The sequence below is a fragment of the Malania oleifera genome, chromosome 11, assembly GCF_029873635.1.
Source record: "Malania oleifera isolate guangnan ecotype guangnan chromosome 11, ASM2987363v1, whole genome shotgun sequence".
In the NCBI taxonomy this organism is placed as follows: domain Eukaryota; kingdom Viridiplantae; phylum Streptophyta; class Magnoliopsida; order Santalales; family Ximeniaceae; genus Malania; species Malania oleifera.
This window is the reverse complement of record NC_080427.1, coordinates 24372719-24399426: the sequence shown is the minus strand read 5'-3', so window position 1 is coordinate 24399426 and position 26708 is coordinate 24372719. Positions and strand designations below refer to the sequence as shown.

The 26708-nt window shown below is 34.1% G+C and overlaps 1 protein-coding gene across 2 annotated transcripts; it reads right to left on the bottom strand.

The window, feature by feature from the left end:
- Positions 1-509: 509 nt before the first annotated feature.
- Positions 510-26708, bottom strand: LOC131168614 (MLO-like protein 3). Of its 2 annotated transcripts, none has more exons than XM_058128194.1 (15): positions 26556-26708; positions 26347-26404; positions 25898-26193; positions 25668-25784; positions 25083-25143; positions 23174-23262; positions 22910-22984; positions 22705-22796; positions 3710-3759; positions 3456-3496; positions 2582-2755; positions 2431-2466; positions 1857-1924; positions 1642-1702; positions 510-1039 (listed from the first exon to the last, which is right to left on the bottom strand). In XM_058128194.1, the coding sequence occupies exons 1-15, from the start codon at positions 26682-26684 to the stop codon at positions 692-694; spliced, it is 1695 nt and encodes a 564-aa protein (XP_057984177.1). In that variant the 5' UTR covers positions 26685-26708; the 3' UTR covers positions 510-691. The 2 variants fall into 2 exon arrangements, with proteins under 2 accessions (XP_057984177.1, XP_057984178.1); XM_058128195.1 differs by having other exon boundaries at positions 2582-2751; positions 3452-3496; positions 26556-26707.

The following is a 26708-nucleotide window of genomic DNA, read 5'->3' as shown; positions in this document are numbered from 1 at the left end:
GAGCGAGAGATTTTGTTGTTTGAATTCCTCTGTATTATTTTTCATATTGAAATATACTTGTTTGGTATTTATCCTCACTGAGTTTCAGTCACATCCAGTGACTGAGTGTTCCTCTCCACCCATCATCCTAAACTTACGCTCTAACTAATCTCACACCTACGTTAGTCATGCCCTCAGTCAACATGTAGGAGATAAATCATAGATGTGTGCTGCAAAGGGTAGGATTTGAATCCTAGACTTCACCTTTGTCCAAGACCGTCTGGTGAACCTGCTTATCGCCTGAACTTATGTCCAGGGACATGATAAGAGTATTATTAGTTGGAAGATAGGAGGCGGAAGTGTTACACTTTAGATGATACCATATTTTTTTCTAGTACATAATATTGAGAAATTTTTCAAAGGTTCTTACTTTGTTATCAATATATTTTTTAGAAGATTTCTAGGTTCAAGGAGATGGTGGATAGCTGGCACCATAGTTCAAATCTCATGTTGAGAAAACACCACAGATAAAAAAGAGCTTGTGACCAGGCCCACGACATATAATTAATAATATCAAGGCAATGATCTTACTTAGGCATATTATATACATACACACACGGTATTAATTAATTTGTACAACTATGAATATTTATACATGATATATAAATTAAGAGCCAGCCCACGTAGTATATGTCAGCCTCTTCATCAACGATTAAATAGTTTCAGCATAATCGTCGTTGGACATGGTATGTGAACCTGCACTTTCCTCCTCTCTTACTATCTCTAATTGCTCTTCAATAATCCTTCTTCTACTTGAAAATTTTTTACTACTGTCACCAACCATAACAGCTGTGGGCTTTGTGGTGAGAGAGGAAAACTCAATGGCACTAACGCTGCTATTTCTAGGGCTCCATTCTGCCGAAAAAGAAGCGCAAGGAGATAACATTTGCAAAGACAACTGTTCTCTTTTCTTTCTCTTATCCCTCACCTCGGCATGCCATTGCTTCATAATTTTGGCCATTTTCTCCTCTAGTACCTTTCCCTTTATTCGTGAACCCATCTGTCAAATTAAAATGCAGAACAACTATTACGTGCATGCATGATTCAAAATGGATGATGCCACATTATCTGATAAAAACTCTGAAAAATAAGGTCCCATTTGAGACTATGGGTTCTTTAAGTTTTGAATTTGACTATAAATTTGCATAGATTTTGAAAAAAAATCAACACAAATTCATACATATTTTGTCTAAATTTATGCCTTTAAAGACAAGGTAAAGTCAATGTCATATTTTTTTTCTTTTCCGGATGACAAAGAACTGGGATAATAAGCCATTTGGATGCGTGCAATGCCATTGCTTGATGTAAAAGAGGGAGAGTACTATGTATGACCATGGCAGTCAAATACTATTTTCAACTTGAAAAATATTAGAGAAAGGAAAAGAAAGTATATATATTAGTTATCAAAGTAAGTGAGTAATAAAATAAAATACTTATTTGAAATATTCATTCTAAAAATACGTTAGCAATTTGGATCCAAAATAAAAAATAGAAAAAATAAAATAAAATTAAGTGTTGTGTTTGTACTAACTTCATTGGTTTGTCATGCATGTACTCTATCTATAAATGATTGATGATCACAAGATCTCGATGATAATTCACCTGTGTGACTAGTGCATAAAGAGGAAGAGTGATGTAGCTGCAAAGAACCTGAACTGTAACACTACAAATAAATAATTAAATAATTTAAAACTATGAATCACTCAATAAAATCAGCAGGGATAGATAAATAATCAACAATTCTTGGAAAGAGGAGAGGAAAGGAAAATAAAAAGTAGAACCAATTTGAAGAATACTAATAGTACGACAGTCCTTACGCCAATGCAACTCTGGTGACAATGACCACGGTGTTCTTATGGTAACAAGACTCCAACCCAAACTCTATCTGAGGAGAAAAAATATAAATAAATAAATACAATTGATTAAATGCGATTGGGAATTAGTTCATAATAATTAATTGATTCTTGCATGTACTCTACAATTAATTTAAGTACTAATTCATACACATGGGCACACACAAAAAGGGATGCTAGCAACAGTAACTTTTTTTTTTTTTTGATAATCTGGAGAGTACTTCAGCCACCATCGTATCACTTTGGACACTATGGTGCAAGACCAAACTCGGTTGGTGAAAGCCATCCATCCATTAACGCATTTCTAGTAATTTATTGAGGTAAACTCGCAAGGGAAAATCGAACCCGTGACCTTGAGGTCATTAAAGTCACAAGTCGCCCTTACCACTTGAGCTAATTCAGCTGAGCAACAGTTCCGACTCATTTACAAATATGAAAAATACAAATCGAAACCCTTACTATTTCACATGGCAAAAAAAAAATTTAAATAAATAGAAGAAGAAGAAGAAGAAGAAGTTGTTGCTGTTCAAGAACTTACCGTTACCCATATGAAGAATGCCATCTCGAATGCATTCTATAAAGTTAAAGGAGCTGCATGTTAGCTAGTTGTGTATAGCTTTAAAATAATCATCTTAAAATAAATGAAGAAAGAGGCTATATATGTTTTGCATGGAGGAGGATTAGATTACCATGAACAGAGTGAAATGTAGAAGAGTGAGAACAAATCTTGGGTTCCTAAACCAAAAGAGACTGTCATCTGGCCGAACAAGGGGAGCTCCTCTTACAACGTCACTCTGATTCCTCATTCTAAGGGCCATCCGCGCCACAATCACTTCAAGTTTTGTCCCCAAAACCAACACTATCTGCAATTCAATATTTTGCACATACTAATTAGTTGGATTGACATTAAGGATTTAGAAAACGAAAATAAGATGGAATTTTATTTTTCATATAATATTTTGTACCAATATTATCAATAATAAAAATTTATTAAAATGGCAGCACGAATTAAGAAAAAATTGATGATTAATAACATGTAAAAGCAATTTCTTGTTCATTGATATATATATATATATATAATTTTATTTCTTACTTTATCGACAACCAAACATGAAAAATTGAATTTGATCATATTAAATTTTCATTTCCTCTCCTTCCCTGCATTAAGTTTTATTTGAGCTAAGAATTATATATATATATATATATATATATATATATATTAGAAAAAAAAACCAAACAAAAATTGAAAAAATATTTTTTTTTCTTCTATTTTTTTTTTCTCTTTAAAAAATATTATGGAGAAAAAATTTTGTTCTAACATCATTGCAGATTAACAACAAATTAAAATAAAGGTTATAAATTCATGACATAAAAAATTAAATTTTTATTTATTGATTTACTTTTTATTTTATTTTCTTTTTCGCTTTCTTTGATGATTAAATATTAAAAAAAATAAAATCTTTAATTTCTTGTTTTCACCTCTTTTCTCTATTATTTTTAAGTTCCAAACAATGGCATAACTACAAGAAAATTTTGAAGACAGTAAGATCATAATGCACTTACCAAAAGTGGCGCGCAGGATACCCACAGATACACATTCCAACCTAGTTAATTGCATCCAAAAAAGCAAAAGAATTTGTTTAAAATTGTAAAATAAATAGCCCTTGAAAACTAGGGACCTAAATCAGGTAACCCATCTCCCATCCCATACCCCTTCCATTTTTCATAAGATTCAAAATAGTAATATGAAGAAGCCCCTCATGGATCATACTTTAAAAAAATTAAAAATCAAGTATTGCACATTTAGTTGGACTTACCGTGCACATCCATAAGCAAGAAGATAACAACTATCAACCACATCAGAGGACTGTAAAAAAAATAAGAAAAGGAAACTAGGATTAGATAGTTTGAAGATTGCCAATGCGCCCCAGATTTAAAGATGTTTTGTTTTAAAGATTTAGTTCATGCTCATAATTATGCTCAAAATATAGTACCAGACACCAGTGGTTTGCATGTTAAGTATGTGCCACATAATGAGAAGGCATTAATGTATATTTAGTGATGTTGATTGTTTTAACTAAAATCTTCTTGTCTATTTGTGACAAAATCTTAATATGCAAATCTATAGTGTCGTGCTCTAGTGCATGCATGGGAAAGGAGCCGTAAGTTGCCGGCCTCTCTAGCATCCATTTGATTTTTATAGTCTCTTTAAATTCAAAATGGGTGTTTGGTAGCTTTTAATGTGTGTGTGCATGTGTTTTGGGCCTTCCCTCCCACGCGAAGGATGGCCCAAATGTATGAAATAGTCTACTTGGAAGTTTGGTCAATGTTCAAGTAGAATCCATGCCCAAGTAAAAGTGAAAGCTTTTGTGCATAGTGGTAGCCTGCTTGTTTTCTTCGATTAATGGATAGGTTTACTTATTGGTTGGTTAGAGATTTCTTTGGAAGATGATGGGTCATCTTTGGGGAAGTAAAATCATTTCATTTGGGACGCTATTGCTGTCAAACTATAAGCTTCGTACATTCTTGGGACAACCAAGAGGAAACTAAGGGAAAGAAGAAACATTATTGTTGAAAATTTAGGATTAAAGGTGTGTACACATTCCCCTTAATCTTGATAATTGGATGACAATTTCTCACTTGATTAAGTTAAAATTTTACAAAATTATTTTTGACTCATCCTTCTTTACTAAAGTTGGTCTGATCATTTGGAGCTTAGTAGCTCTAATTTCGGGGTTTGGAAAGTTTTCTCTATTTTTGGGTGAGACCTCTCCGTTTCTCATTGAAGTTTGATTTCACCTTATTGGTGACAACTAATATTACTATTTACTACAAGAATATGTAATTCATGATTATTGTAATTGATGTATGTCTTTAGTTTCAACTAGTAAAAACATATTAATTGTAACCTATTATTTTGATATAATAGAATATTAGGAGCGAAGTTCAAGAATTTTTCCGTTCACATTGAAGTGTTTTCCATGTAAATCTTGGTGTTCTCTTTGTGATTGTCTGGTTGGTTTGTGTTTTTGGTTGTTTATTACTTCTATTCTTCGAGTAATTAATTAGTTTACTTAGTTTTGATTGGACTAGGGGAAGCTTTATCATTAGCTATTGAATTTTGCCATCACCACCATACCTTCCATTCCGCAACAACGATATCAGAGTGCTGGAGATGTGGCTTATATTCTGAGTGGATCACATGTACTGGAGAAAGTTACGTGAAGCGAGGGACATTTACATGAGAGGAGTCTGCAGCACTGAGGGCAAACCGTTGACAGATTGGGCCCAAACCATCGACGGTATCAGGCAGAACGCAAGAAGTTATTTTCTTAGCACCAAACCGTCAATGATTTGACCTAAACCGTCGATGGCTACTGTCGGCATAGATTATGTGATTTGAATTCGGGGGCTTGTGGATTGGGCTTATCTGGAGGATTTTCCTCCAAGGGATTAATATAGATGTAGTTTAGGCTTACTAGAACTCTTACATAGGCATTGGGTTCATTCTTAAACAATATTGTAGCCCAAAGATGTAAGCTTTGACATTGTTCATAGTGAAAATCAAAGTGCTGCTCCCGTGGACGTAGGCTATTTCCGAAACACATATATCTTGTGCATTCTCATTGTGTTTTGCTTGTTCTTATTATTGTTTGATTGCTTCTTTAGTATATTTCATCATTGAGTGTTTGCATTAGTGATTATTGAGTGATTCGTGATTGATTGTGTGCTTCCACTGTACGTGTTCAAGTCAAGCGAAACACCAACAAGTGGTATCCGAGCTATTGGTTCTATAATGGCTAGGGTCTCTTCAATGAAGTTCAATATGAACAAGTTTGATAGAATGGGTAATTTGGGACTTTGGCAATGAAGAGTGAAAGATTTTCTAGTGCAACACGGGATAGTGAAGGCTTTGTATGGAAAGAAGTCGGATGACATGAACGAGGCAAGTTGGAAGGAGTTTGAAGCAGAGGCAGTTTCCACGATCCGACATTGTTTGGCCATTGATGTTATGTACAACATCATGGATGAGGAATTGCCAGCTACGATTTGGTTGAAGCTTGAAATTCGGTACATGCCCAAGTCACTTACAAACAATCTGTATCTTAAGAAAAACCTTTATGGGCTTCAGATGGCAAAGGGTTCAAATCTTTCTCTGCACATCAACACAAGTTCAAGGAGGAAGATAAGGCATTGATGCTACTAAATTCCTTATCAACGTCTTCGACATACAAAAGCCTGGTTACGACTCTAACTTAGGGAAAAGAAACCTTGGAGTTGAAAGACATCACGAGTGCATTGCTAGGGTTCCTCCAAAAGAAGAAAGCCAGCGACATGGGTTCACATGTTGAAAGGCTCGTGGCAAAAAGGAACCAAGATAGTGGGAGGAGCGGTTCTCTGAGTGGATACAGTAGCCATAAGGCTCAGTCTAAGATCAGGAAGAAGAAGGGCATGCACTATTTTAAGTGCGGCAAAAGAGGGCACATGAAATCCCACTATCCGAAAAGGAGGAAGGGAGGTATTGAAAACAAAGAAGGTTCATCAATAACGGCAAATGTAGTAGAAGAAGGAAACTTTGGGAGTGGTGACAGTGATATGCTCTTGATTTCATCGAGGTCAGATGAGTTCACCATTTTTTAAATTTTGGACTCTGCATGTTCATATCACATAATGCCCAACAAGGACTGGTTCACGATGTACATATTGGTTAGTTCTCGTTTCGTTCTAATGGGGAATGATGCTGCATGCAAAGTGATCGGGATAGGAAATATCATAATCGAGATGTACGATGGTGTTGTTCGAACGTTGTGTGATGTGAGGCACATACCATAGTTGAGGAAGAATCTTGCTTCATTAGGCACCTTGGATTATAACGATTTCAGTTACAAGTCTGAAGGTGGGGTAGTGAAGGTGAGCAAGGGAGTTCTGACTGTGATGAAAGGGAAGAGAGTGTCGGGTAACATTTACACACTATTGGGTACCACAGTTGTAGGTGAAACTGTAGCCATAGAGCGTGAGTTTGATAGTACTCTTTTGTGGCATATGCGTCGAGGGCATATGGGAGAGTGTGGGATGCAGGAACTTCACAAGAGAGATCTTTTGAAGGGGGTAAAATCATGTATGCTGGAGTTGTGTAAGTACTATGTGCTTAGGAAGCAAAACCGAGTTCAATTCATAACAGCCACACATAAAACAGAGGGAGTGCTGGACTACATTCATTCTGATATTTTTGGACCGGTAAGAGTGGCAACACAAGGGGGACATGTGTATTTCATGAGTTTTATCGAAGACTACTCACAAAAGGTTTGGTTTTACTTCATGCATCACAAGTTGAAAACATTTGTCATGTTCAAAGTGTGGAAAAATGAAGTGGAGAACCAAATTAGAAAAAAGATCAAATTCCTTAAGAAAGACAATGGGATTGAGTACACAAATTCGGAATTCATAGAGTTCTGCGAGTAGCAAGGCATAAAGAAGCATTTTACTATGCGTCAGACACCGCAGCAAAATAATGTGGCAGAGAGCATGAATTGGACCCTAGCTGAAAGGGCTCGGTGCCTTAAGTTGCAGACTGGACTCGCCATGAATTTTTGGGCTGAGGTGGTTAATATAGCATGCTTCTTGGAAAAAAGATCACCTAGGGCATTGTTGCTGAGGAGGTATGGATCGGTGAAAGGGGAGACTAATCTAGACTTAGAGTATTTGGGTGTCCGGCCTATGCGCACATCTCGGGTGAGGAGAGATCTAAGCTAGATGTGCGAAGTCTAGACGGTGCATCTTTCTAGGATATCATAAAGGTGTGAAAGGATTCAAGTTGTGGGATCTAGAGGCAAATAAGGTGGTGATCAGTAACAACGTGGTTTTTGATGAGAAAGTCATGTTACAGCGTACTCGAGATGAAATAGAGAAATAGATACTAGAAAATTACAACAGCAATGAGCGTGCGATTCAGGTGGAGTTAGAGACTCAGGGAAAACATGCAGGGAGTACTAGCCTAAGAGATTAGCCAGTGGTGTAGATGGAGTTAGAAACTTAGGGTGGAGATGACACAAGGAGTTCTAACTCAGATGACCAGCAGCTGCGACAGAGCAGAGCTATAGAAAAACCCAGATGCGTCGTCAGGCCACTCGCAAGATACAGTTTGACAATCTGATTTTTTATGCACTTATCACTAGCAATGGGGATCCTACTAACTATCAAGAGGCGATTCATAGCCAAGAGAAGGGTCACTGGATAGGTACTATGGTGAAGGAGATAGAGTCATTGCATAAGAACCAAACATGGGACCTAGTGGAGCTTCCAGCTGAGAAGCGAACAATTGGATACAGGTGGGAATATAGAAAAAAAGAAGCAGTTTTAGAAAAAGAAAGAGAGAAGTACAAGGATCGCTTGGTAGCGAAGGGGTACTCGCATAGGAAGGGAGTAGATTGTAAGGAAATCTTCTCCCCAGTAGTCAGGCACACTTCAATCAAGGTAGTGTTAGGGCTAGTGGTGCAACATGATTTGCATTTGGAGCAAATGGATGTAAAGATGACATTCCTCCATGATGACCTGGACAAGCTGATTTACATGACACAGCCAGAAGGGTTCAGCCAACCTAGATAAGAGCATTTAGTCTACAAACTGAAAAAGTCATTGTATGGGCTAAAGCAATATTTGAGGTAGTGGTATAAAAGGTTTGATGCCTATATAACCCAGATCGACTACAGGAAATGTGAGTACGATTGCTGCGTCTATAAAAGGAAACTTGTGGGCGGGTCTCTTTTTTTTCTCCTACTATACGTAAACGATATGCTGATTGCTGCTAAAGACATAACCAAGGTAAACTAGTTGAAGAGTCTATTGGGAAAGGAATTCGACATAAAATATTTGGATGCAACCAAGAGAATACTTGGCATGGAGATTTGCAAGGACCAAGTTGCAGAGGGACTATTGTTATCTCAAGACTATTATGTTGAGAAGGTGTTTGAGAGCTTTACCATGGCCAATGTTAAGCCAGTGATCACTCCTTTGGTGATTCATTTCAAGTTGTCTATCGCCCAATGCCCAAGGATAGACGATAAGGTCTGGGATATATCGAGGGTCCCCTATGCTAGCGCAGTGGGGTGTCTGATGTATGTCATGTTGTGTACAAGGTCGAACCTAACACATGCTGTCAGGGTGGTGAGCAAGTTCTTCTCGAATCCAGGTCAACGACACTAGGATACTGTGAAGTGGATTCTCAGGTACTTGAGGGGTACGACTGGATATGGCATACAGTTCAGAGCACAATAAAGTGATCAATCGATGGTGGGGTACATGGATGCGGATTATGCAAGAGACCTAGATTACAGGAGGTCTACCACGGGGTACGTATTTACTCTTATGGGAGGACCTGCTTGTTGGAGGTCTATGGTGGAGTTGCTTGTAGCATTGTCTACTATCGAGTTGAAGTACATAGTAATGGCCGATGCTGCCATGGAAACATTGTGGCTTAAGGGACTAGTCAAAGAGTTTGGTGTCCAGCAAGGTGGAGTTCAGTTGTAATGTAATAGTCAGAGTGTCATTTACTTGCGAAGAATCAAGTGTAGCAGGAGAGGACGAAGCACATTGATGTGCGGTATCACAGGGTCAAGAAATTAATTACTTTAGGGGAACTTCTCCTTGAGAAGATCCATACATCTGACAATGCAGTGGATATGCTGAAAAAGCCCGTTATGATGGACAAGTTCGAGCATTTCTTCGACTTGATCAACATCTCCAAGTTCTAGATGGGAGACAGACCCAATCTATAGGCTTGGGTAGAGCAGTGTCTTTTTCTGCTTTCAAATTTCCAAGCTAGTGAATATTCACCAAGGTGGAGATTGTTGATGATGTGGCTCATATTTTAAGCGGATCACATGTACCAAAGAAAGCTACGTGAAGAAGGGGACATTTGCATGAGAGGAGTTGCAGCACTGAGGGCAAACCGTCGACAATTTTAGGTAGAACGCAGAAGGTTATTTTCTTAGCACCAAACCGTCAATGGTTTGACCTAAACCATTGATGGTTACTATTGGCATAGATTATGTGATTTGAATTCAGGGGCTTGTAGATTAGGCTTATCTAAAGGATTTTCCCCCGGGGGATCAATATAGATGTAGTTTAGGTTTACTAGAACTCCTCTATAGGTATTGGGTTCATACTTAAACAATATTGTAATCCAAAGATGTAAGCTTTGACATTCTTCATAGTAAAAAATGAAGTGCTGCTCCCGTGGACATAGGCTATTGTTGAACCACGTATATCTTGTGCATTCTAGTTGTGTTTTTCTTGTTCTTATTCTTGTTTGATTGCTTCTTTAGTATATTTCATCATTGAGTGTTTGCATTAGTGATTGTTGAGTGATTCGTGATCGATTGTGTGCTTCCGTTGTGCGTGTTCAAATTGAACGAAGCACCAACATAGAGCTTAGTTGGCTTGCATTCATGGAGGTGAACACTAGTCGAATGATTAGTTTGAATGGGATTCATTTTCACATTTGGAAAGGAAAATGGAGGATCTTGTTTATTGCAAAAAATTATCATGCTCTTATTCTTGGTGAGTTGACCAAGCCTAGTGATAGGATTGATAATGATTGGAAATTGTTAAATAGCAAGTATCTGGTTGTATCACGTAATGGGATGATGATAATGTCCATAACCACGCAGCTGATGAAATTAATGCACATTCACTGACAATGCTAGCTGACCTTTATACTAGAAAAATAGGGAAATAAATTTTATATGATAAAATAAGTCTTATGAAATTGTAATACAAGAATGATACTACTATTATTGATCATTTGAATGAAATATAGAAAATTATAATCAATCGGATCTGTGAAAATTTCTTTTGATGATGAGACATAGGTTTTATGACTTCTTCATTTTTTTTCCAACTAGTTTAGAAACTTTTAGAATTTCCATCACAAACTCAACTCCTAAAGGAGTTGTGCCCATTAGTTTTTATAATTAAAACAAAACAAAACAAACAAAAAAAAAAAGAACTTGTTGAATGAAGGTACAAGGAGAAAATTTGCAAGTTCTTCATCTTCTCAATCAGAAGCTTTTCTCACGAAAAATAGAGGGAGAAGCAAAATCAAAGGCCTTGGAAATCGTGACAAATCCGTAAGAAAGCCTCATTCAAGGAAAGATATTGATTGCTTTTATTGTGGTAGGAAAGGTCACATAAAGAAACATTGTTGAAAGTGGAAGAAAAAAAAAAGCAAAGAACGAAAAAAAAAAGATGACAAGAAAGATGAAGACCAAAAAAGAGTTGCTACTACTTTTGATGGTTTTCTTATTGTTTGTGACCATTTTGAAATTAATCTTGCTTGAATGATTTGGCAAAAAAATGAACAAGACTCTCATAAAGAGAGTGAGGCACATGTTTTGACATGCTAAGTTGCCAAGATCCTTATAGTGAAGCATTGTGTATAAAATTCCATTTGATAAATCTCTCTCTATGTTCTCCCTTATAGTGTGACATGACAGATAGAGTTTGGAGTGAGAAAGATGTTTTCTACGACCACTTAAAATTCTTTGGTCGCAATGCTTTCATACAAATCCCTATGAATGAGATATCAAAGCTTAATGCAAAAAATAAAAAATAAAAATAAAAAACATGTATATTTCTAAAATATTGATATGACAATATTCGATACAGGTTGTATATATGATCCATTTGCGAATAAATTGATCAGAAGCAAGAATGTTATATATATTTGTTGAAGGCTAGACCATTGAAGACATTGGAAAAGTTGTGAAAAAGGAAAACACAAATAGTGATGACTTGTCTAATTTTGATTTAGTTACTACTTTTGTGAGTTTGGATTAGATGATGATAATGCACATGATGATCAGGGTATTCTAGGTGATGTAGATCCACCTTTAGTTAATGATTAGGTAATTAAGCCAAATAAGTGAACGATTATAGAACATAAAGTTCCATCAGTTTAATATGGTATGCCATTAAGAAGATCATCAAATGACCACCAACCTTCAAGACCACCAACCCTCAAGTAGGCATTCTCTAGATGAATATATGTTGCTCACCAACGGGGAGAACCATAGTGCTATTAAGAGGCCATAGAGCATGAGCACAATGAAGAGTAATTGAAAGCTATGTAGGAAAAGTTGAAACCTCTACATAAAAATCATACATTTGAGTTATATATGTTGATAACCATTTTTTACCAGGTCTTGTTTGCCTTGCTTAGCATGCGTAAGGAGGTTTAAAACCCTTTTGGTGGATTTTGTTACTTTAATTACATATTGGGGCCCTCTCAAGGCGTCCATTTGGTGTTTGAGGCTTTTCTTCTAGTTGGATTGACTTACCTTGGTTTAGTCTAACATTATTTGTATTTCAAAGCACCTTGAGGGGCAAGAAAGTAGTTTTCCTTACCCTCAAGGACACTCTTGAAATTATATTTTATTTTAAGCCCTAACCCCTAGTCTATAAATAGGAGGCTACGATGAGAGTTAAGACACACTTGAATGAAGGAAGCTTCATGCTTGCATAAGAGAGAGGGAAAGACTAAGGAGAGGAAAATAATCATATGTAGGGGTGGCAAAATGGGTCAAGACCCAATGATAACTTGTTACCCGTCTATTAAGATTGAGTTAGGGTTTGAAAGGAGACAACACAGTTATAAACAAGTCAATCCAAACCCAAGCTGATTAATAAATGGGTTAGATAGGTTCGAGTCAGACACTCGTCGAGTCACCCGTTTATATTAAAAAAATAATATTTTATAATTTTTATTTCTTCTTTTGGGCTTTTAAATAAATAATATTTTATAGTTATAAGTTATATAACTAGATATATTGAAAATTTGAAGAGAAAAAAAATGACACACAACATAAGTGATAGATTATTTTTGTATTGCTATTGTTTTTTAAAACTTTATATCATATTTTCATAAAAAAAAATTAAAGAGATGTTCTATTTTTAAAATTTTAAGTTTTTCGTTAAGATGTTAATAAATAAAATAAATGACTAAATGAGTGTTTTTACAACAAAAATAAATAAATTTTGGTGAAATGTTAGAGAAAAAAATTAAAATAAATAAATTATCTTTTTAAGCGGATGCTTAACGGGTACCAGTTTATGACCCGTTTAATAAATGGGTGGGTTTGAATTTATAGGTTATTTACTCATTAATAAACGAGTCAATCCAAACACAAACTTGTTTAACCTTCACTCATTTATAACCCACCCGAACTCGGCCAAGAACCCGTTTTGCCACCTTTAATCATAGGTTCGTGCTTGGAGGGGAGAAGAGATAGGAGGTTTAGTCTCCTTAAGTTTCTTCTCCTATCAAGGTACGCTCTTTCTCGACTTTAATCATCTTTGATTTTCTCCATTTTTTCATTTTTGTACTTTTATTACCTTTTTTGCTTCAATGGCTTGATTTTATTGTGATTATTGATCTCTATTGGGTTATTGGTTTGTCCCATAGTTGCATTATTTGCTTTAGGTGAGAAATATATATATATATATGAATATTGGAGAAAAAAATATTTCTTTCTTTTTAGACGATGAAAAAATGGAAAAATTTAGGTTACAATCAAATTGAAGATGAGGTTTGATTTGACTAAAATCAACGAATTTAAAGATAATCAGGGATGGAGGTAATAGGGAGGATTTGATTAGCAATCAAGTTAAGGGGATTTGATTGAAATCAGGGATTAATGATAATTAGTATTGAAATCGATATGCATTTGGAAGGATGCAAGTGATGGGGGGATGTGATTAGCAATCAAATTAAAGGGATTTGATTTGATTGAAATCAAGGATTTGTGATGTTTTGCATTAAAATGCAATATGCTCTTGGAAAGATTGAGGTAATAGGGGATTTGATAGCAATCAAATTAAAGGGATTTGATTTGATTGAAATTAAGGATTAATGATGATTGTGATTAAGATCCAATATTCTCTTGAAAACATGGAGGTAATGGGGGGGATTTGATTAGCAATCAAATTAAAGGAATTTGATTTGATTGAAATAAAGTGTTAATGATGATTGGGATTGAAATTTGATGTCATTGGAAAGATGGAAGTAATTGGAGATTTGATTTGCAAGCAATCAAAGAGGGAGTGAATTGAAAGAAAATATTTGATTGGATTAATTTAAAGTCCATCAAAAGAGTAGAGTTTATGAAAATAAAAATCTTTAAAAAATTGGAAAAAAAATTACGCTTTCATGATCGGCTATGAAAGGAAATAATTTAAAATCAAATTAAAGAACTCTTTCTAAAAGGGTGGCATTTTGAAAACAAATGATTAAGAGAGAATTCGAAGAACCCTTTGTTTTCAAAATGCCACCCTTTCAAAAAAAAGAAAAAAAGAAAAGAGTTTTCAGTTTGATTTCAAATTATTTCCTTGTATGGCCGTTGATGATAAAACCCTAAATGCTTTTCCAAAAAATTTCTTTTTTTAAGATTCTCATATTCATAAATTTTCCCCTTTTGGTAGATCTAAAATCTAATCAAATATCTTCTTTCAATTCACTCCCTCTCTAAGTAATTGCAAAACAAATGTCTCATTACTTCCATATTTCCAAAAGCATATTGGATTTCAATCCCAATCATCATTAACTCTTGATTTCAATCAAATCAAAGATCTTTAATTTGATTGCTAATCAAATCCACCCCATTCCCTTCATCTTTCCAAGAGCATAACAGATTTCAATTAATCCCTATTTTTAATCAAATCAAATTGGCCCCTTTAATTTGATTTCTAATCAAATCCTCCATTACCTCCATCTTTCCAAGAGCATATCGGATTTCAATCCTATTATTCCTTGATTCCAATAAATCAAGTCTCTTTAATTTGATTGTTAACTGAATTCCCCAATTACCTCCATCTTTCCAAGAGCATATCAAACTTCCATCTCAATCATCTTAATCCTTGATTTCAATCAATCCCCTTAAATTTATTGCTAATCAAACCCTCCCTATTTACCTCCATTCTTCCAAGTGCATATTGGATTTCAATTCCAATCATCATTAATCCTTGATTTCAATTAAGTCAAACCCCTTTAATTTGGATGCCAACAAATTAAGTTTCTATTACTCCCATCTTTCCAATCATCTTTAAATGCCTTGATTTTAGTCAAATCAAATATTATCTTCAATTTGATTATAATCCAAATTTCTCATTTTTCATCATTTGAAAATATATTTAAAAAAAAAATTTGCTCCAATAGTCATGCCTATTTCTCACTTAAGGAAGATAATGCAACCAAGGGACGGACCAATAATCCAAAAGAGATTAATAATTACAATTAAAAATAGTAAGATCAAACCATTGACACCAAAACAAAATAGAACGAATAAAATTAAGTGCAAAAGATGAAAAAATGAATAAAATCCAAGGCGATTAAAGTTAAGAAAGAGCATACGACCTTGATAGGAGAAGAAACTTAAGAAGACTAAAGCTTCTTATCTCTTTCTCCCTTCCAAACACAAACTTATGATTCCTCTCCTCTTCTTAGTCTTTCCTTCTTTCTCTTGCAAGCTTGAATCTTCCTGCCATCCATCCATGCAAGTATGTTTTAACTCTCACCCTAACCCCCTATTTATAGACAAGGGGTTAAAGTTTAAAATAAATAAGAATTCCAAGAGTGTTTTTAGGAGGGAAGGAAAACTACATCCTTGTCCCTTAATGTGATTGAAAACACAAATAATGTTAGACTAAACCAAAATAAGCCACTCCAACTAGGAGAATAGCCTTAAACACCAAATTAACACTCTGAGAGGACCCCAACATGTGGCTAAAGTTACAAAACCACCAAAAAGGGTTTTAAACCTCCTTTACACACACACTAAACAAGGAAAACAAGACTATTCAAAAATGAACATTGACAAGACGGTAAAGTTGCCTAAGGGCAAGATAACTCTGAAGAATAAATGGGTATACTTACTAAGGACTAAAGAATATAGTTCACAATCCAGGTATAAGGCAAAATTGGTTATGAAAGGTTCAGCCAAATGCAGGGAATTGATTTTGATGATGTTTTTTCTCCCTCTGTGAAGATGTCATCTATCTAAGTGATGCTCAATTTTGCAACCAATATGGATTTGAAGATAGAGTATATGGATGTGAAGATTGTTTTTCTCCATGGTGACTTGAAAGAAGAGATGTACTTGGAACAACCAAAGGGTTTTCATGTGAGAGGTAAAGAAAATCTAGTTTACAAGTTAAAAAGAAGTTTGTATGACTTGAAGCAAGCGCCAAGGTAATGGTATAATAAGTTTAAATCAGTCATAAAGCAGTATGGTTATAAAAATAAAAAATAAAAAATAAACACTTATGATCATTGTATTTTCATTTAAAGATTTTCTAAAAGTAAATTTATTATTTTATTTCTTTATGTTGATGATATGCTAATTATTGGTCATGATATGTCTATGATATATTGATTGGTTGAAAAAATACTTGAGTAACTCTTTTGCCATTAAAAGATTTTAGGCTAGGAAAGAAAATCCTTGAAATAGTAATCACCCATGATAGGAAAATCAAGATGTGGTTTTCACAAGAAAAGTACATTTAGAGAGTTCTTGAAAGATTTAACATTAATAGGGAAAAGACAGCTAACTTTCCTATTGCTAATTAATTCAAGTTCAATTCCAAATAGTATCGTACCACCAAGAAAGAGAAGTAGGTCATGAGAAGAGTTCCATATGCTTTAGTAGTTGGAATTTTAATGTATGCAATAGTTTGGATGAGGTGGACATAACTTATTCATTGGTGTTTTTAGCACATTTCTCTCAAATCCTAGTAAAGAACACTTGAATGTTGGGCTTTCCTTTTGTTAGGGATTTATACTAAAAGACATACTTTATGCAATCGGTTTTAATATTTATTAATAACTTCAATTATTCCATTTTAATGAGTATCTTTGTGAGCAATGTTTTCCTGATATTATTTATTTAATGATTATGCATATGTGTCTCTTATTCTATATAGTAGGTGATCTAGTATGTAAAGTACAACTTATACACAGAAGATTAGATCATCAATTCTTATAGAATATAAGTTTATTGTTCACAGTCTTAAATGAAATAGGAGACACCATTGGTAGGACTGTAGCACAAGGTTTTAATAGGTCTGTCTTGACTATTGTGAATGGTACAGTTCCAACTCCTTGTGCTAGTACACTTTGTGTGTATTGAACATGACCGTCTTGGGGTAATTGTTTTTATACTGACTATATAAAATAGTTAATACTTCATGGTTATTATGAGTGTTTATGCTCTTAATCTTGATATGATTATTGGACACATGCATATAGTGTTTATTACTTTGATTCATAGAAGAGTGAGATTCTTTATGGGTCAATAAACTCAACGAGTTGGGTGATGACGTTATGTGTATAGTGAACATTAATTGTTGATGGAATCCACATCCCGGTATCAGGATTGATGATATGATACCCCTTGAGGAAGCTTATAAGTTTTGATTGTGTCAAACCCTACAAGTGGATTTTGAATCCAACACATCAAATATGTTAAGTGGAAGGTCTCAGGGAATTAATATGTCAATAATTAAATTATTAGTAATTTAATTTAATAGACGGGTATTTATAATCTTTACGTGAGGAGATAAATAAGCATTTAATAATAAGAGCTCAAAATTTAATTTCAAATATGACAGGGAGCGCAGTTATAATTCTTTAGTGGTATGAATTATAATTAACGTATTTAAGGATGAATCTGGGTTAGATTAGGGATTCTTAATTATGTGGGAAACCCTAGTCATATTTGCCTAAAAGTCCTTGTTGTAGCCTATATACACGCGCTCCACTCAGCAGGTCGGGTTAGACGAGCAAACTCTCACAGAGGTAGATGTTTTCGTGAGAGAAGAAAACCCTAGTAGTCGCCTATGAGCCCACTCTCTCAAGAGCAAGGCATGTTCAAGGAATACAGTAGAAGATTTCTGGTCATCTTTAAAGCTTGTTTTCGTACTTGCAGATTCAAGATCAAACCAGACAGTTGTCGCAGGTATAATCCTAATCACGTTATTAAGGTTTGCATGATCAGATTTCTTTTTTTGTTATCAGTATGCATTACAGTCGAATCTTAGGGCTATTTCGTAAGTCCCTTCAATTGGTATTAGAGCCTCAGTTGATACTATATATGGATAATAATACCATGTTCTTTGAAAATCAAACAAATGCATGCTTAGGGTAGAACGTGTGTATGCACTAACCTCTGTTTTGCAATGTTTTGTCTAGCAATTATGGTCACACGAATGCAAGCTGCTCGACCATAATAGTCAGAATATTTATTATATCATATTTCTTGTTTATATATGCTTGCATGGCGTGTTTGTTGTTCTTGTGTTATGTCATTAGCTTGTAAAATTTAAAATTTCAATGTTGATTTATGCATGTGTAACTAGAGAATAAAATTAATTCTCAAGTTATAATACAATTTTTTTTATAAAAAAAAATAATAATTAAGGGAATTTGAAATTTTATTTGTTGCTTGTATTTTAGTGACCAATATTGGAATATTAAATTTATTGGAATATTAAACACGTATTTGTATCCCTCATGAATTAAATAACTAAGTGGGTGAGAGAATTTATTACATATAAATCCCATGGTCTCCATCACTAGTTTATGGGCGTAGTAATTAATTTTATGTGATGATATTAGTATCTTCCTCCTCATCGGATGGAATTAATTACAGACTCACCAAGTATAAACGCTAGTAATTATTAGTATTGGGTCACCTCTCCATTTATGTGATGGTATACACTTAACTATGAATAATAGTAACCTCAACATCTGAATCACTACTATTAATGTTTATAGGACCAAAGGTATGTCATCAGTTTAATTTTGTTTGACATAGTTACTTGCCTAGATAGTAAAAGTAATAGGTCCTCATCTGTCTACACAAATGTTGAATAGTAGACAACCTCCCATCGAGGTATACTACTCATGGTGTGCTTGGTTGTTGACAAATTCTTTAAAAGAAAATATTGGTAGATGGAACCATATTCTTTTAATTGAATTAAAAGTTTATTATTGCTCATCAGATTTTGTTATAATATGTGATTCTCAAGATTAAAATGGCTTTCAATCTCCTGGTTGTTATTCTCAAAGAAAACTAATTGGTTTGACCTAATTATATTGATTGGAAAAGGAATTTGGATATTGTACTGACTAGAGAGGAGTACAAGTATGTGCTCGTAGAGGTATGTCCATAGAAACCCGGTGAAGGGGCAACCGATGAGGAAACCCAGGCCTGCTGAAAGTGGATTAAGGCTGATGAGATAGCGCAGTGTTACATTTTCGCATCTATGTCGAATGCTCTGCAACATCAGCATCAGTCTATGCCTTCTACCTATGATATAATGTAGAATCTCAAAGAAATGTTTGGGAATCAAAATCTTGCTACTAGGCAGACTGCTATGAAGGAACTTATGAATACTACTATGGCAGAAGGGACCCCAATATGGGATCATGTTCTAAAGATGATTGGTCTTCTCAATGAGTTAGAGATCCTTGGAGCTTAAATCGATGGGAAAACCCAGGTCAATATCGTTCTCCAGTCGTTGCCTGACTTTTTCAAGCAGTTTTGCCTAAACTACAACATGAATAAGCTCTCTTACTCATTGGTAGAACTACTTAAAGAGCTTCAAGCAACTAAGGGCCTCATCAGGAAGCCAACTATTGCTCTCATGACTGATTCTTTATGAGTGTTGTACGCCTCTAGTTTCAACTAGAGAATACCTGTTATAACATACTATTTTAGTATATTGGAGGATTGAAAGTTAACTTCAGTCTTATGGTTTTTCGTATTATATGGAAGGGTTTCCCACATTAATTATGGTGTTCTTTTTGTGAATGTTTGGTCGGTTCATGATTTTAGTTGATTATTACTTTTGCTTTTTGGGTTACTAATTATTTTACTTAGTGTTGATTGCAGTCTATTATGTTTTGGTCAACACCTTTCATACTTCTCATTCCCCAACACATATATAATTTGGAAGCCAACAACAAATGAAAAAAGAGGGGAAAAAAAAGGAAGGGAATTAGAGAAAAATTGGATAGACTTTTTAAGAAAAAAAAAAGTAAGAAAAAGTAGATTGAAAGTTGTTGTTCCTTGATTTGGTATAAAAATTTGAGGCCAGAAAGAAGAAAAGCTCAAGAAAAAAGTAAAGACTTTTAATCCTTGACCTTTTCAAAATAAATCCATTTAAGAATAAAAAATAAAAGATAAAAAATATACTTATCATTAAACTTGAAAAGAAATGATTATGTTAAGTGTAGGGGTGTGCATAATTTGGTAAGAACTGAATTAATCAAAATAACCGACCAAATTTGGTTAGTTCAGTTTAGTTCGGTTTGGTTCGGTCAATTTTATATTTCAGTGAATTCAGTTATTTGATTTTCAGTTCGGTTATGAAGAAATTGTATTTCGATTAAATAATTTAGCCAAATTATATAATTAATTAATAACTAAATATAATTTATATAATTTACATTTGGGATTTAGGGTTCAGAACTTCTTCTAGAGTCTTCTCTTCTGTACTCCACCCCACACGGACCACACTCGCATTCGATAGGGCAGACTGGGCACTCCACTGAGTTCCTTGCTCCCTCGTCCCTCCACCCTCCAGCGTCAGAGCATCCAGCGACTCCAGGTCTCCAACCACCGTGATTGCTAATCCAGCAAGCCTCCAGTCGATCAAGCAGCCTCGGCCCTTCAAGAGTTTGAGTCACCTCCACTCCATAGATTTGAGTCAGACATTCCACTGAGTTCCTCAGGTCACTCCCCCGTCCCTCCACCCTCCAGCGACCCCAAGTCTCCAGCCATCCTAATTCCTGATCCAACGAGCAGCCTCAACCCTTTAAGAGTTTGAGCCACCTCCACTCCAAAAGTTCGAGTTCCCAAATCCCAATTTACCTGTTAGCAGAGTCCATGGGTGGACTTAATATATATGGGTGAACACCAACTTGACTCAAAAGTTTAAACTTATTAGGTCTTTGGTCCAACCATATATATAAGCACCTATTATCTATTCAAATTTTTCAATGTGAGACAAACTCACAAGTAGAATTCTCAACAATCTTCCCCTCACTTGTGAGTTCCAACCGCTCCCCCTTGAATGGAAATCATCTCTCTTATGAGAGTAAGCCTCAGTTCCTCAAGTGGGTCTTACCACTGGCGCCTTACATGCCTCGGATTGCATTCCATGTGCCTCCGAACCAATCCTACCTCCTACATCTTGACCTTATTCGGATCCATCCAAGGCCTAAATGATCCTTATTTATCTCGGTCACACACTTAGTCCTCCGACTATTAGCACGTCAGGAGAATTAGCTCAATGTCTCTACTTTTACAATGTCGCTAGCCCAGAGTTACGAATCGTTGGTTCTGATACCACTTGTTAGCACTAGAGGAGCCCATGATTGGGCTTGATACACATAAGTGAACACAACTTGATTCAAAAACTTAAGTCTATTGGGTCTTGAACTTAACCATGTATATAAGTACCCATCATCTACTCATATTTTTCAATGTGGGACAAGCTCACAAGTAGAATTCTCAACATTCCCAACTTAATAGATTCGAAAATTCTAAACTTCCTGTTCCACAAATCAATTATAATTTGATTTGGTTAATTCAATTAACCGAATTAACCAAAAATTTGGTTCAATCGGCAAAGTTCGAGTAAGGGGGCTAATTCGGTCGTTTGAGTTAGGATGAAGAGTTGACCAAAAAAAATTTGGTTAATTGGCTGAATTGGCAGAACTGGCCGATTGCTCACCCCTAGTTGAGTGTTAAATACGTCAATTTTTAAACAATGAAATATAAGAAAGTAAATACTTTAGGGCTTGTTTGGTATCATTATTGTTATTTGTTTTCTATTTCTGTTTCTTAACAATACATAAACTAATCATAAAAATGCGTTCTTTTATGTTGTCAATTTTCTATTTCCATTATCGATTTTCAACTATTTACCAAAAAACTGAAAAACCAAATTTTATGGTTTTCTATTGTTTTGGCAACCTATTGTCGAAGCTTTTACCACCCAGATTTGGTTTTTTTGGATTGAATTATTCATTTTATACAATTTTAAATTAAAATTAAAATCAAAATTAAATGATAATATGAATTTAAATATAATTAAAATATACATATTTCAAAAAATAATAATAAAACCAATTATAAAATACTTTTACTATTTCTCAATTGTCATGTCCAATAAAATTTTTACTGTAACATGAATTTTAAAAATAAAATAATAAATTTTATTTTTCTTATAGTTATTTTTTTATGTGTATTCTTTTTAATTTTATTATTTTAATCATAATTTTATAATTTTATTTTATTTATAAAAAAAATGAGCATTTTAAATTAATTTTTAATGTATATCAATTTTATAAATGCCACCAACAAGTCATAAAAATATTTTTGTGACAATTAAATGAGTTTATTTTCTATTTATTTGTAAATGAGCTAATTAGCATTTTGTTGGTAGCACAATAGGCTTTCCTATATTTTCTTGGATGCTTGAAATTCAAGATAAGTAAATTGTATGACCAATTATGTTTTAGATTGAGTGATAATTACTTTATCCTCTTCCATTTTGCTTGATCTAATTAGTCAATCAAGATTAGAAAAAGTATAATCTATCCTCCCTTTTCCTTTCTTTTCATAAACCTTTTTCATCCCTTTTTGGTTGTTCATACCAATCATGTCCTAAGTGCTATGTCTTTAACAATGCAAACATTGTGAAAGCAAAGAAAGAAAAAATAAATAAGTAAATGTATTGTGGATGTTATTACCTGATGACAACTACAACCTTGAAATCTTCCTCCAAAGAACGTTGTGAATACTTTTGGAAATTGAAGTTGTTGTGTCTGCTTGACAAATGTGCCTAAAAAGTTTATCAAATGCACTGATTTAACACATGTAGATGGGCAATTGGTCACATCTTAATTTTGTATTCGACTAATTAAAAGGATGTCAAGATTAACGACCATCGCTTACCGATATAAAACCATGCCTCAAAGTGAGATAATCAACTTTTGCTACTGACTGAAAGAACTGTCTGAAGAAACATTTCTGATTCATTTCACATTGACTAGCATCAAATAATATCATTAACAAAACTATGCATAGCTTACTATATTAATTTAAATTCATATTAATTCAAAGAGGCAAAAGAAGTTAGGAAATGTATTTTAAGTTAGTTAAAAAGAAAGAACAAAAGGAAGTGCCAGGAAACAAAATGTAAGTAGGAAGAAAACGCACAATCCAAAGCTGAAGTGATGTTTCTATACAAGAATTCATGTGTCGCCTTCCAAATGTTGTTTGGCGCACTAATCTAAAACGATAGGGATCTGAAAAACAAGATATACATTAATCATATATTAAAATAACAAATGATTTAACCATGATTCATATAATTAACAATATCCAACCTAATAGCTTAAGTTTTTAGGTAAAGTGATAATCTAATATGGCATCAAAGTCAAGTTATCAAGAGGTCCTGACTTCTAATCTTGTCACCCGCGTTTATTCTGTGGTGTTTAAAAAAAACTGTGTTTTCTATCATGGGTGTTATTTATCGTGTGTCTATCTTTCCACATGCTATCAGATTGCATGTGCGGGGAAGTGTTAAAGTTAGTTTGATATGCATTGTTGGCTTACAACCTAATAGCTTAAATTTTTTAGGTAAAGTGGTAATCGAACATTTTCAATTACATTAAATTTTAAACTTTTTCAAAATCAATCCATTTGAAAATTTTAAAAAAAAAAAGTATAAAAATATTTTGATCAATAAAATTGAGAAGAAATAAGTGTGTTTGACATCAAATACATGAAATTTTAAACAATAAATCAAAACATGAGAAAGTAAATACTTTAGGGGACCAAAGGCATGCATTAGCTAACATAAAATTTATGATTTAACCCCTAAAGTTGAAAATAAAATAAATAATGCGAATTACTAGACCCAAAAAATAATAAGATAGAACACGAAATGAAATTTTGCGTTGCATTCAATAATTTTTCGTCTCTTAGGTACATAGTTTTGTTTAAATTGTATCAAGCATGTAATATATTTAACATTCGTACAATAACTCTCATTATGTGTTTTATTTTTCATTTTTGGTGTTAAATCAATAATGTTATGCCGAAATTTCCCAAAATGTTGGAAAAAATAATTTGGCGATAAAAACTTCAGCATTACAAATGTAGCCATAGGTATTTACCATATTTTAATACATAAAATTTTGAAATACCTCTGAGGACAACCTGACTAGTGACAACACACAAAATTATAAATACAAAATATTAAATATGGTCCATTATGAAGGACTTAAAGCCAATACGCAAGGACCACACTGGCCCATTCAAAGTCACCTCTGGTGGACCACTTTGGGCTTGAAGAGTCGAGCTTTTTTCAGTTTTATCTTTATTTTAAAATAACATATTAAATCAGTTTAATTTTTATTTTAAAATAATATATTAAATAATATCTTGTTTGGAAAAATATTTTTCAATATTTCTATTGTCTTGACCCTTTAAATCTCGCTGTTTAATCCAATAAGATTTGTTTAAATTTTGTTGGATCAAGCAGCAAAATTACGTCAGAATCATTCTGAAAAATATTTTCCCAAATAAGGTATTATTTATTATATTATTTTAAAATAAAATAAAACTGAAAAACTCTTGAATAGCCACTATGTTAGCCTATTTATGAAACCTCTTAGATAACACGGCAAATCGGCAACTATAATATGGGCCTACCGCCCAACTAAAAGTCAATTAGAAAAAATCTGGCCACTTAACGTCTAAATAAGCCCCAAAAACACTTGAGATTTAGTTCAAAATTTAAAAAATTTGAAAGACTTTTCCTGAGATTTATCAAAAAGATACAAAACCCTCCTTATATTTTACAAAAATAAATAAATTTTTTGTGGGGAGGTCTATATTTTTTTTGCTAACCTCATACAAGTTTTGCGACATGTTTGAAATCTCAGAAGAGGTCAATGTTATTTTTAAAACCTAAGAGAAGGTTTCTATCTTTATGGTAAACCTTAAGAGAGATGAGTGTCATTTTTAAAAGATTTTTTTTTATGCTTTACGTATATAGAAATATATACGCTCCTAAATCAACAGAGCAATGAAATGAAAACTAAAAAGAAACATATCATACCATTTGCAACTTCATATTCAACTGTGCGAGTTTCTTCCTCCCAAGCTTTCCATCGCCTCATCTGTTAATGTAAATTTTTAAATGTAATTAAAAGGAAGAAAAAATTACATATGCCTTTCAATAATTTGGAATTAAGATTAGTTTATTGGAATTTACAACCTTTATCTTAGCATTCTCAAATAATAAAGGTAACATTTTTGCATGCATGTGCCTTAAAAAATATTATTTATTTTTCAAAAATATCTCAAGCACCTCATAATTTTTTTATGCTACAAATTACAATTTTACCCTTTATTTCACAATAAAATAAAAAAATTGGTCCTTTCTTTGTTGTTTTTCTCCCCACCTGTCTGTAATATATTTATACATATAAGCATAAATTATCATTTTATAAATGAAACAATAAATTGAGTGTGTGGTATTCATAATTCATTGAAATGGCGGTAGCACCTATTTTCTTATTTTATATTTTCTTAATTTTTATAAACTAATTAATTATTTTGGTGTTTACAACATTAATCTAACAAAAAATGACAAACATATACATATATAATTGTTTGTATAAGCTTAAATATTTAATTGTACCTTAGCCCTTCCAAAGGCCATGGTGAGAACGCAGTACACGATCTGCATAACAGCCAGCACAAAAATGAAGACATGGAGCTGTTTCATCCCAGCTTGGCTCACAAATGAAACCATTCCCTGCAATTTTCACACTCCAATAATTAATTAATTAACATTTTCTCCCATAAATTATAAACATTCACTGAATTAAACACGGATTAATTAATTAGCACTTGCCGAAAGATTCATACTTTGGAAGTACAGAAATCAGAAACCACTGCACCACTACTCTCATTGCCGCTCAATCTCCTATGCGGCTGCCAAGAAACACCACCATATAAACCATGCCCCGCTCCCGTTTCGATTTCGAAGGGCTCAAAATCCCAAACCATACTGCTAAACAATGCTCGGGCCGAAGTTGCAGCAGGGGCCGGCTCTTTACGGCATGGAAGCATGGTGTCGGCGACCTTTGCCGGTATGCAAATACGAGAGACTGGTTCTTGAATTACAGCTAGTAGGAGGGATATGAATCCCAGACGCATCAGCTCTGTACCAAATTGAAACTTTACCTACTTAAATATATATATATATACACACACATACCTAAACACATGTACAGGTACAAAGCAAAAAACTAAAGACAATATTTAATAGAGTTATAGTCATCATTAATTAGTTTATGGAGAACATGAAAACCCACCAGATTTAAGGCTTTGGACAGCTTCCTTTAGTTCATTCTTTCGATATCGATCGAGCCACTGCACAAAAAAATGTAGCCAGAACACAATGACTTATTTCCACCGAGAAGAAGAAGAAGATCTACATAAAAATGGATGAATGAAATCAAATTTGTCACTTGATTTCATTTCATTTTCATAAATGAAAGAGGGTGGTATTGGAAGTACTTACACGAATAAGAAGAGAGATACAATGTTCGATGAGAATGGAAATGGAGATGATGATGAAGCAAACGGTGGCTAATGCCCATGTTGGAGAGTACTTGAGAGAGAGAGCGGATGATGTGTCTTCGGCAGCCATGAATGTAGCTTGACGGCAACTAGC